General features: G+C 40.0%; 1 protein-coding gene across 1 annotated transcript; it reads right to left on the bottom strand.

Annotated features, from left to right (window-relative positions):
* Positions 1 to 304: 304 nt before the first annotated feature.
* Positions 305 to 6,501, bottom strand: bcl6ab (BCL6A transcription repressor b). Its single transcript, XM_069139594.1, has 9 exons — positions 6,392 to 6,501; positions 4,176 to 4,347; positions 3,809 to 4,030; positions 2,887 to 3,717; positions 2,653 to 2,780; positions 2,356 to 2,523; positions 2,134 to 2,264; positions 1,897 to 2,034; positions 305 to 1,687 (listed from the first exon to the last, which is right to left on the bottom strand). The coding sequence occupies exons 1-9, from the start codon at positions 6,420 to 6,422 to the stop codon at positions 1,544 to 1,546; spliced, it is 1,965 nt and encodes a 654-aa protein (XP_068995695.1). The 5' UTR covers positions 6,423 to 6,501; the 3' UTR covers positions 305 to 1,543.
* Positions 6,502 to 13,159: the final 6,658 nt, after the last annotated feature.

Genomic DNA, 13,159 nt, shown 5'->3' with positions numbered 1-13,159 from the left:
ATCATTTAAATAATTTATATTTTAGCATATATTTACTGTATGTAAATATTTGTGTAGTTATGAAAAGTAATGTTCTCAATGATTTCATTAACTTTTGCCTAAACGCAATTGGAGGCCCATCATTTGGCTAATTAAAATATCTGACCTCCAAATGCTCATTTAAATCAGGTTTGAGCCAGATTAACATGTATTTTCCACAAACCTTCAAACATATCCAATGATATTCCATAAAATACTGAACGGATCAGATGACTCACTCTTCAAACCCTCCTAGTTGAAAATAATGAACACAAGCGGTGCAATATATGCTACATAATATAAATTTAATTTTCTTGTTTTATATATATATTTCATATATATATAATCTGCAGTTACAAAGACAGTTGCTTACATAATACTAATATTCCTGAGGGGTTTTAGCTTGAGGCCTGGTGTCTGCATTTATAGAGTTACACACAACAGATTAGAAGCTTCCAAAACAACAGTACCTTGACATGCATACACGGCAAAGTACCAAACGCATCACAAAAGCAGTTCAAAACGACCGGGGCTTTCATATTGTCATTGTTAAAATGCATTATCAGTTAGACTGAGTAAGCAGCCAACAGAAGAGTGTGAATGTAAGGCACTATGAATATCATACTTTATGAGTGCACTGTAATTAGGTTAGGTTTAAAAAGAAGAATTAAAAGTTTTATGATCCTGCTGTGAAAATGGATAATTGCAGCACCAAATGTAAGAGAATACAGCAAAGAAATATTACAAATATAAATAAGAATATTACAAGTGCTGGGAATGGGTTTTAACAAGCTGTTTCAACATGTCAAACACATTTTAAGTAGAAATAGTTGAATGAAACGTATGAAAATATATGGATTACAGCATTATGAGTATGTGCAAAATACCAACATGAACATAGAAATGATTGAAAAAAAGAACATGTATATATATACAATTTTGAAAATAAATCACACCTTGTACATACTGTGATATGTACCACAAACTATGACATGGAAAATTAACAAGCCCTTGTGTTAATGACAGTAACACTTGCTGCACGTGAGAAAACCGTACTTGGCGTAAATATATTCGTACTCTGCCAGCAGATGGCAATCTGAAAATATATATTATCTTATTTACAGAAACAGCCGTCTGACAAACAACTGCATAAGACCACATTGCTGGGCAAATTCATACCAATATCTGAAGCAAAAGTGTAACAGTGATTTTCAATACAAATGAAAAGGAGAGCTGTCCTTCGATGCAGATATTCTGTTGAAGGATCTGCTAAACAGAGAAATACCGACTCAGATTCACATTCAAATGGACATTCGGTTGTTAGACATTCACAATAAAAACTCCTACAATCTTTGAAGTACAGAAGAGCTTACATAAAGTACCGTGCATCATTTACAAATACATAAAGGGCAAATACTGTGAGTGATATTTTCGGTTTTCTGTTTGAATTTAGAAAAAATAAAATCTTTTGACAGCACGGCAACGATAAAAACAAAAATGAGACGTGACGGGTTGTGCAGCGGGCTCAGCAGGCGTTCAAAAGGCTTGTGATGATGTTGCTGGGAGACCGGTGGTACTGAGCCTTGGTGTTGGTGACCGCGCCATGCTTCTGTCGGAGATGAAGCCTCAGCTGACTCTTGTGTCGGAAGTGGAGGTCACATTTTTCACACTGAAGAAAAGGAGAATAAAAACATAGTTTAAAAGGACACTTTCATCGCGCAGCCACACCAGCAATCGTTCGTAGCCCTCCTGGATTACCACACAGGATTTATAACTATTGATAGGCATATGCATCATCGAGGTGAGGGGATTACACTCTTTTTTTTTTTAGCCAGCAGACTCAGTGGATCAGGAGGGGAGACACACTAGGAAGCTTACATGATAAGGCTTCTCTCCGGTATGAATGCGCATGTGGCTCTTGAGCGTCTGAAGGTGGCGGAAGTGTGTTCCACAGATGTCACAAGGGTACGGTTTCTCACCGGTGTGAATTAATACATGGGCGCGAAGATGGGCCACCTGGACGAAAATAAAATTAAAAAAACAAAACATTTATTAAATACTGTAAGAGTTTGACAAAGGCAAAGTTTTCCTGAAGATATGTTTTTTTCTTCTGACCTGGACGAATCGGGAGCCGCAGGTTTCACATTTGTATGGCTTTTCTCCAGAGTGAATACGGGTGTGGGTCTTGAGATTGGCTGGTCGGTTGAACTGAGCACCGCATATGTTGCAGTGATATGGCTTTGCACCTGCAGGTTGAGAGGGGCAAGTTATGCAATTAATACATCAGCCACATCCTTTAAACTTGATGGTTGTATTTTAAAGGCAACAAGGACGCACCTGTATGAACGGTCTTGTGGCTGGCCAGGTTGCCCTTGTAGCGGAAGGCAGCCTGGCAGCAGTCACACTTGTATGGCTTGTCACTGTGGACCTGGACCATGTGGTCTTTAAAGGAGTCTTCCTCCGTGAAGTTGGAGTCACACCCGTTGCAGTAGTAAGTGTTGTTTTCTGCAGAAAGAAGTATTAAAAAAAAGAGAAGATAATTTAATACACCTCTGCGGCTTCATTTTAAAAAGTCCAGGTAGATCATTTGTTATGACATAAATATAGGCTTCGGTACTTGTGAAGTCAACTTACCACAACTAGAGGAGGAATAATCGGAGTCTAGTTTGGTGGTGTCATCTCTGCTGTATGAGTTAGGAGAAAGGTGACCTGTGTCCATGCGCTGAGGGCTGTCACTGCCACAGGAGGAGCATCTGCGGTGGCTGCACAGAGAAGGAAGACCACTGAGTTAATAAATAGTTAAGTTTTTCTCTTTAAAAAGTGCTAAGTGCCAATTTATTGTCACTTCTGATAATGCTGTAGTTGTACCTGATGCTGCTACAGGGGCTGCTGCTGCAGCTGTCCACACTCTGAGAAATGGGGGTTTCTTCTCGATGCTCGCTGGCTCCCTCTTCTGGCTGGACCTCGTTGTGTCCACTCCTGCAGGGGCTCAGTGTTGGAGAGACAGCTCCGCTTTCCACACTGCCTCCATCAGCTTCCTTTCCGTTCTCATCAGGAGTTTGGTTCATGACAATGAACTTGTACTTTTTCCAGTTGCGGGCCCTGGCGTCTTTGGGGCAGTCTGAGGGCTGTCTGAGGCTCATGCTCGCATTTCTGCTGCTGCTGGACTCGGTGGGCGAGTTGGGCTGGCAGTCGGATCGGAGTGGGCTTTGAGGGCTGCAGATGACACCTTTGTTGAAGCCTAGGGAGAGTTGTACGCAGCTGGTTTGTGGGTGCCGAATGCCGTCTTCCTCTATGAGGGCAGTGGGCCCATGAAGGCTGTTGTGGGCTACTGCCGGTTGGATGATAGCAGGGGGGAACCCTGGGGGGGATGGGACAGATTTGGAGATGATGGTGATGGACTCGTTGTGAGCCACGCTGCTGTTGGGTACCTGCGAGAGTCTGATTTTATGAGAACCTTCGAGCTTCCCAGCAGGGACATGGAGGTCACCGTAGACATGATAGGACCCAGAGGTGTTGATCCCCCTGAAAACATTGGAGATGGAGCCCTTGCTCTCCTGAAGAGGAGATGAGGTGGATGTGCGGTTATTCCTAAAGTCAGTCTCTTTGTCTTCGTCTGACCGTACAGCAGAGATTTCCTCAGCCAGATGTGACGAGTTGTTCTGTACCTCTTCGATCTGCTTATTCAGAGTCTGCTGCCTGTATGAACATATTCAACTTTGAGTTGGATATCTTCAGTTTTTACCAAGAATATAAAGTGTGCCTTATCACATTTTGTATTTGCCTTTACCTGGACTTGATGAACCTGTGGCAGGTGTCAACCACATGCTCCATCTGAAGGTAGATGGCTGCATTCATGGTGGCCAACACCAGACTGTCGATGAGGTTCAGACAGGACGTGTACATGAAGTCCAGCAGGAGGGAGAAACCCTTGGGGTCCACTTTGGGGTCTAAACTGATGGCACTAAGGTTTGCGTTCTCAGGATCCATGAACACAGAATAAAAGAAGCCACTGTAGAGGAGCAAGAGAGATGGATATCATGATGTCACTTAAATATGTGAAATGTAGTTCTTGAAATAGGCTTTTGACGGGCAAAACAAATCTGTTAGTGCTCGTACTTCCGAACTCATGTGTCAGATGTCAGGACACTACATACCTGCAAGCCACCAGGATGGCCTTGTGTGCATGAAATTGCAGTCCGTCCACCTGTATGGTGACATCACACAGGATGTTCCTGCTGCGGAGGCGGTTGAAGTTGAGCAGGACGTCGCCTGCATGGCGTGTGAATTGAATGCAGCCATCTGCAGTCGTGGCCATGCTGTCGCAGTCTGTGCGAGGGCAAAAATGAGAAGTGTTTAGTTCAACGTTGATGACTCTAGAAGTGAATAACTCTTAAATATTATAAATTCATCTTGAGCTAAATTACTTTGCTCGTAACAATGAATATATGCGCAATTAGACCTGCAACATTTAGTCAATTGATCAGATAATTGTCAAGAAGTTATTGACCAACTGTTCTGATAATCGAGTAATCGTTTTGAATACATTTCCTATGAAGAAATTAAAAAAAAAAAATCCCCTCTTTCCTTAAATGTGAATACTGGCTGGTTCTTTTAGTTCTTTAAGATAATACACTGAATATGTGTTAGTTGTGGATGGTAAACAACACATTTTAAAGTTGCACATTGGGCTTTGGGAAACATTGATCAACTTTTGTCAACATTTTCTGACATTTTAAAGCCCAAACAGCTAATTGATTAATCAAGACAATAATTTACTGATTAATTGATATTGAAAACATCCCTTATTTGCAGCGCCATGAGCAATACAAAAAAAACATATAATCCAAAATTAACCAAATAAGAAAAAAGAAAAAAGAAAACGAGACTAATGATTACTGTCCGCTAGCAAATACAATACAAAAAAACCCCACATTCAACATATTTCATCTCTTCTGGCTCATACTAGAGTATAATTCAAGCCACCCTGCCTCTGGTGTTTTTAATCAAAACAAACTGAACCAAACAAGTGTCTTAGCTGCGTTCAAACAAAAGGCGGCGCCATTGCAAAAACAAAATAAAAGGGAGGCTGACCAAACCTTTCCAGCCACACTTTACTTCTCATTGGGCCTAAAACTGACAGTCTGATTACAAACGATGTAATCAGCACGAGTTATTTGTGAAAACAGATAGGCTATATTTCTTCAGTGGATTAACATCAACATAACCCAGAGCCCACGTCACAATTTTTGAGGTGACAACGAATCTTCACTACATGGAATACAAGTTAAAAAAAAGAAAACAACAACAACAACAACAACAACCACATTCAACCATGAATCCCAAACTGGTGACGTAGTTTCGGAGATTAAATATGAACTTTCTCATCTTCCCTCTGAGCCAGCAGACAAACAGAGCAGACTGTCTGCTGGCAGCCTGCTGCCTCGGAGCGTGTTTGACGTTGAGCACATTCCGTCCTGACTGCTCAGATTAGGTTGCCAGTACACACAGAGAGGTTTCCTGTTCCCCGATATAAACGGGACTCCTCTCCCTTAAGCCCATCAACATGTACTTCCCCCTGCTGTTAGACAAATCTCTCGAGTTATTTCTAAGCCTTTGAATATTAGATAAAAATAATTTAAAAAAAAAAACGGAGCCAGCGTGATTTCGTGGGATGTGATTTCGAGGAGTGGTTGTTGCTGCGTAACTTTCGGGCTGTAGGTTAAGCCGAGCAGGCCGGCACAAGCCCTAAAAAGGTTAGAAATACTATATGTAATGCGTGGAGGGGCTTGTACCGCACTTTGTTTCTCAAGTGTTTTAAGAAATGGCTTGCTCGGTTAAAACTAATGCTGAACAGTCCTCGGCTCTGCGGTGGAGACATAAAGTCAAGTGCGTCGACAAAATAAATGCGCAGAGGAAATTAGATGTGACTGAACTAGACCGACAACTCCTGCTAAGCCTCAAATGGTTTACAATTTAGTATTAAACTGCCAAACAAATAAATCACAAAAAATGCTTAATATTGAGCTGTGATTAAAATCGTCTGCCTCGGCCACAGGTTAAGTCGCAAAACAGCAGTTGTTGTTTTTTTTTTGTGTGCTCTTAACAGTATCGTAAATCAAATAAAATCGGCACATGGTTTAAAATCGCGCGTATACACGTGTAAAACAGTAAAACGCAGTGCAGCTGTCCAACATCCGCTATTCTAGTTTAAAATCTGTTAGTTGACTTCTAACTACAGGAAGCAAGAAAATCTTATTAAAAATAAATAGAAATAAAAGTCCAGCAGCGGAGGCATCCACATGCGCATCTGCTACTTCACTACACTCCTGACTTCATGCTGCTGAGAGAATAGGAAGGAAAAAAAAGTCACCTTGTAAAAGTTTCCTCGAAACTCTGTGCATCACCACTTCTGAGAATCCAGTTCTAAGAAACACAGCAGCTCAATTCTCGGAATTTCAACAGAGGGCTGTGCCATCTTGTTCGGGGCGGGGGAGCTCTTCACTGACATATGTCGCTCTGCAGCCCTGCGCTGGGCTGTAATGTGAAGTATAAATTATGCGTGCTCAAAAAAATACCGGTATCGAATCATCTCCGTACGTTTAGAGTGGGATATATTAAAGATTCAAAACAGTTCATTTGTTCTTTTCACCGTGAATCAATCTGCCCGTGTAGTGGATCGCTCCAAGTGCAAGGTCACCTGACCGAGTTATAAATACCGTGGGGAATATGAGCGCATGTTGTCGCTGTAAACCCTCCTCGGTTCTTGAGAAGAGTTGATGTAAAGTCAGTCATCATATCTTGTAATACTTAATATAACATGCTGCCCTGTAGTCTGTAGTTTGTTTGTTTGTTCGTTTTTTTTTTTTTTTACTGAGTTTGAGTTTTCCTGAAGGGGTGCGCTCTAGTGCTGATTGAACTCTTTGTGCCTTGGAGTGGAGCCATGCTTTATCTCTTTAACCTGATTAAGAAAAGCACCTCAAACTAATACATTTAGCTCCATTATTTTTTTTGTTTTAGTCCATATGAGTTTAAAAAAGGGACAGCCCTATGATCTTTTTATTGTGGGACAAACTGATCTCACATGATCTTCAAGTGGCCTCTCTTACATACACTAACTGCTACAAAGCAGCGTGTGTGTGTGTGTGTGTGTGTGTGTGTGTGTGTGTGTGTGTGTGTGTGTGTGTGTGTGCGCACAAAGTCCTCAACTCTTCAAAAGGTTTAACTTGCAATTGTCTGTGTTCCCACCACTTCCTGTCTCAGCAACACAGCACTGTATATTTATCTGTCTGAAACTCAAATGCAAAAAGGAAAACAATATCCAGAGTGTTTACCTATGAATGAGTGAAAATGAGGAACTAACTGCTTTTTAATGAGCAAAAAGATCCTGAATAATCAATAACCAGTTGCTATATGTAAAAAAAACTTTAACATTCTGTGTAATTTAATGAGATGAAAATTAAGAACAGATGGCTATACAGCTCACTATGTTATTTAATTATTGTGTAATTGCATGTTCTTAGATGTCTGTGCACTTTCCTATTGACTCCTAAACTATAACTTAAGTATTATCTCTTTCATATGCGTTACCCTATATTTGTTACTATTTTTGTCTCCCAGGAAGTAAAGTGGTTTATTACTTAGTAGGTGCTCATGATTATGTGTCCATTATGAAAGGTGTTACCTTAATGTATATTATAACCTGTTCATATATGCAAAACATGAGCACCCCATCAGAATGTTAAACTCTATCTGGGGTTTTGATCATACTACATCTAACAAAGTAAGAACTAGTACTCATTGCTGTTACTTTTTAACAGATTTTTTTTTTTCAAGGAAAAAGATGATATCCCCTAACTAAAGTTAGTTTTGTGTTGATTAATGACATATTATAAGCAAGCAGAAACTACAAATTCAATGTCCCGGTCTCACTTCCCCTTAAATCTAACAGGATGATTTTGAATGTATGCAATTGCCATCTGTTTGCAACACCTTTCGCTCAGCAGCGAGCTGCAGTGAGGCTTTGCTGAACTCACATTCATGCAGGGTGGATTGTTCACCGAGAGGAAGCAACTACAGTAACGGAGAAGTTGAGCTAGCAGTTGTGACTTTACTGAGGGGCGTGCTCATCACAGACACAATGCATTTATCATCTATCGTAGATGTAATCTACTATTATTGTGCACACTTTCAGTCATTACGCCCACTATAACGACACCAATATGTTGGCAGGCATATATTTTAAAATGCTCACGTGCACTTTTGTTTTTAAACATAAATAAATAAACTTCCAACAAATCTCAGTAACAACCTGGAATCTGACATGAAATATCATCATAGACATGGACTATAGTTCATATTCAGTCACATTAAACAAGTAACGATGAAAATGATCTGAAACTGTTAACAGAAAAGTACATCTAAAATTATCACCCATCTGGCCACCCACACATAAACCATGCAAAATAGGTGTTTAGGAGGGAAATGAAAACAATTTGATTTCATCATCTTTATAAACTCTGGAAAAGACATACACACATGAATATGTTCCCTTGAAATAAATGTGCAGTGCAGCTCAACATGTCTAAATTACAGCTGTTCAGGTGGCTATGGCAACAAAGCGGTCTATTTCTAGTCAATGTTTTCACTCAAGATGTTTTTCCCCTGTGGTTATCTCTAGTGGCCTAAGTTTCTGTGGCTTGTTCATCTTCGTATCCTTTGAACAAAGCAACAGGTTCAGGTCTGAACAAAACTTGTGCAACCAGTAGCCGAGCCTTAAGTGGCACAAGATAAACGTGTGATTTCCTGGTTTGGTTGTTTTTTCACATTTTGATTAGTCAGCCTTTTCTTTGCTTATATCAGTGCAGCAATTTTAACCTCACATTAGCGGTCTAGTGCAGTTGAAGAGCAGATAAGCTCAAGCAGGTACAAAACAAAATGCTGTGTGTGTTGGATATCAGAAGCTAAAGTTTGCTGCGCCATGAAAATGCATCACCACATCAGTTTAAATCGGAAAGATTGCTCTTACTCACTTCTGGGAAGTTGGAAATTAAGAATAGTCCAAATCAAAGCGGAAGAAGATGAGATTATGTTGACCTTTAGTCTCCTGGGCCTGACTCCAAACATCCTGGATCAACCTACATTTCCCACAATGCAGCTTGACTGCATTTTCCTTAGAACCCTAAATCTTAGTAAGTGCCCACAGCTTTCGAACTCCAGTTTGTAACGGAAGCTTTCCGCTGTAAATTTGTATACCCTGAGCCCAATCTGAAATAACCACAATGACATAATTCTGACATCACGACTCTTGTTTTTTAAAACTTTGAAAAATTCCCTCAAGAGCCACAGAATATGTTTCACAACTGTTTTCACAGATTAATTGTTCAAAATCAGAATCAAGTTAGAATGTTGCCTGATCAAATTCATTATGAACAGAATCAAAGACCTCCCTGTTAGATCTGAATGTCATCTGGTTTGATATCGCAGTCAGAGTTAGATGACTAATGTTTGGGCCCAAATTTATGGTGACTTAACAAACAATTATTTATAAAAAAAAAACAACATAAATAATGAATCAACTTAATCCCAAAAAGTTGTTGATTGGTTTTTGTTTTTTTTAAATACATGATAAATTGACTATTTTCACCACTACAGAGTCTCATCAAATACAGACCTAAATCATTAAATTATTGTAATCAGACACATTACAGGTTAAATATAATCTGTGCCGTAAAGAGCTGACTCCTTATCTGTGCAGATCAACAGATTATTGGCAGTTTGAAAGTGTACTTGATGCATTAGGGTCACTTGAAGTTCAACCATTATTACTCATACCACCTGCAGTTTAAATATACACTTCTCAGTGAGTCTGACGCAGAGTGCATGTTCAAAGTTCACTATATATGGACTTTCCAAATTCAGTGTTTTCTGGGTTGTATGCTGCGCATAATTTAACAGCTGCAAAAAAAATAAATAAAAAAATAACACCTGACTTTGTGCTATTAATAAATGACTCTTGGGGTATTTTTATGCATTTAAGTTACACAGTCTGATCAACAAACTGTTTTTTTTTTTTGTGCATTTCTTTGGCTGCTTTGTGGTGTGTAAAATAATTCTATATATGTTGCAAACACATAGATGTTAGGTAAATAGATCTTCTGTCGTGCATGCTACTCCTCAAATTCAAGTGCATGCTGTTGGTGTAATACAAATAAATAAGCCCTTTTTTCCCCTTCAGGCTGTGTGTCTGCAAAGACTGCTTGTTTCAGAGCCATGTTTTACTGACCTGACCTTTGATCCCTGTCAGGCAACCATGTGCCTGGATCATGTTTTGGGACCAGCACGTTGATATCCGTCTGCGCCTAGGTCCTGGGTCAGATGAGTTCATGAGAGGGGGCGGGGAGCACTTGTTAACACACAGCACAGCCTCTTTAACTGGTCGAGCAGGAGAGGGGAACAGCAGCAAATTTGTTCCAGGGTTGGCTGGCAAAAACCATAAAGTCTTGTTTTCATGACATGCATGACATTCTTCCGATGGGCCCTGCAGAAAACGGGAGACAGCGTCTGGAAAACAAAATGCAGCTGGGACACACGATTCGAAACAAGTAACTGCATGTCATCTCACTGATATAAGTTTACATGTCGTGGTCATTCCTACACGTGACAACAATGTCGTTTAGAGTATTTTATCTGCATGTGATGTATCAGAGTGGAAGTTTTTATATTGAAATAAAGAAAAGTTTGCTCCTTCAATATCAAACTTTAACCCTGCTCTTTGTGATTCTCATATCTGTGGTTTGCACAGCCTGGCTCAGCCCCAAATAAGCCAGAGAAGAGGACGTGCTTCGGCTAAGTTTCATATTATCCCCTCAAGTTTCCTCTCAGTACATCTGATATGAGTTCAAATCCTTGTCTTTTTAGTCCTACTTTATGTGGGGTTTTTTTGGTAAGCGTGCTCAACGCATCTTTTTTTTGGTCAAAGCTGGAGCTTCTTGTTGTTGTTACAGGTGCACGGCCACTGAGAATCTGAGCTTTGGAAAGAATTCAGAGCAATGCCTTTTCCTCCCGCTTCAAGTGAACACAGGATCAGTAATGAATTAACAAACAACTAAATAACATATGTTACATCACCCCAGTTGATTAACTGCAACAAATCATTAGCGTCAAAATTCATTTAGCTGGGACACCACACAATGAGTTCCTGGGAGTGTCTGCTGAAGCAAAAGCAGGCCAATTTCACAATGTTCCCCAAACACCAAACAAAATTTTGATTTCAGTCATCTCATCGGACTCAGGTCATCTGAGGACAGCGACTCATGTCCTCGTGGTCCAACCTCAAATAAACTGCTCAGAGGGGACAGATGAAGGGCGGCTTTGTTGTATCAAACCTTAAATGAATCGTCATTTTGTGGTTGAAGGAATCGTACATGCAGGAAATGACCTTTGCCCTTCTGAATGTTTAGTCATATCCAGAATTACATGTGTCAAACTGAAGACATTCGAGGATGACACAGAACTCCAGTAGAATTTATTAGAAATTAGACAAAGATTTGCATCATCCTAACAATATCAGTCTTGTTTTTATTAATTTTGTTTTTATTTGGTGTGAGCTTTCATGTTTTTATCTTTGAAATCTTCCACTTTTCTTTCTTTCCTTTTTTTTTTTTTTTTGCATCATTCCATCCTGTACAACCTTTCATAAACCTGGTTTGAGCATGTGCAAATAAAGATGCTTATCATGATACAGAGAATGTAACACTTCAGTTGTTGATCATTGGCCAATTCATTCTCAGCAAAAGAACAAAGCAGCTTTACTGAAGGCAGGGAAAAAAAAGCATATGTCTACCGTGACCGTATGGAAAGTGAGCCAATTAATACGCAAAGTCAATATAAACACATATTGCAACACTTTGGCACGTTATCTGTGGAAAAGTACCAGGGTACGTGGTGTCACTATGGCAGATTCCCCTGTTGTTTTACAGCAAAGCCTCAGGGAGGAGGATGGGAGGGGGAAGGGCTACACAGAAACGAGGGGTGGCGTGTGTGTGTGTGTGTGTGTGTGTGTGTGTGTGTGTGTGTGTGTGTGTGTGTGTGTGTGTGTGTGTGTGTGTGTGTTTGGGAGCGAGCGTATAGTTGCATGTGTGAAAGAGTGAGGTATGTCATCTGGGTGCCTGTCCAGTGGTTTTAGCTTTGGAAATTTACCTTAACAATGGAGCAACGGGAAAATTTGGACGAGGAAAATGACTGAGGAGTTTACTGACAAAGAGCAACAGGAGGAGAGAGTTGTTGCACCGGGAGGCTCCCAAAGGTGCTCTCGTATGCACATGCAGACCACGTCTCCTATTGAGTAATCTGCAGTCATAAAACTTTTCTGATTTGTTATTTGTAGCTCAGATACTGAAAAATTCTTCAAGTCATATCCATAAAATTAAGTTTTCACACATTTTAAAAGAGCAACAAACCCCCAGTGCCTGCAGCACATGTTTGCATGTGCTTGCTTTAACACATGCCACATCCCTTTGCATTGTCCTTATCTGCTACATACTGTAGCAACAAGGAAATGCCAGCAGTCACCCGACCAATCGGATGCATGTGAAATGTATCCCATCTTGTTAGATGTGGAAGAAAGTACAATTTCACTCTACTGTTACAATTATTATTAGATTAGATATGATAGTTATGATTTGATATGATTCGATATGACTCTCTTGTCTTGTTGCAGTCATGTGGTTTTGTTTTCGTCTGTTTCTTCAACAATCTGCGGTTGTGCCTATTGAAAAAGCTAGAAGTTGTTTGGTTTGTCTTTCAGATTGCTGTGAAAACACAACATAAACAATAGCTGTGTGAATGTCACTGAAATATAAACTGTGCCTCTGGATTATGCTGTAAAGTAATGTGCTGGATTTTACATTTTGTAAACAGTGGAGGCGAAAAGCTAAAGTAGGACTTACAGAAAACATATATATAATACCTGGATTGAAATTCTTGTGAATATAGTGATAACATCACGGAAAAACCAAACAGCTCTGAGCTATGAAAACCACATATCATGTGAGTTAGATCACAATCTACATACGCCAGCTTGTTCTGTATAACATCTGTACATATACATATGTCAGTCATACAGACAAATGCATTGGAA

The sequence above is a fragment of the Embiotoca jacksoni genome, unplaced genomic scaffold (assembly GCF_022577435.1).
Source record: "Embiotoca jacksoni isolate LCO1_2020_lvr unplaced genomic scaffold, fEmbJac1.0.p SCAF_83, whole genome shotgun sequence".
NCBI classification, from domain to species: domain Eukaryota; kingdom Metazoa; phylum Chordata; class Actinopteri; family Embiotocidae; genus Embiotoca; species Embiotoca jacksoni.
This window is presented reverse-complemented; position numbering and strand designations above follow the sequence as displayed.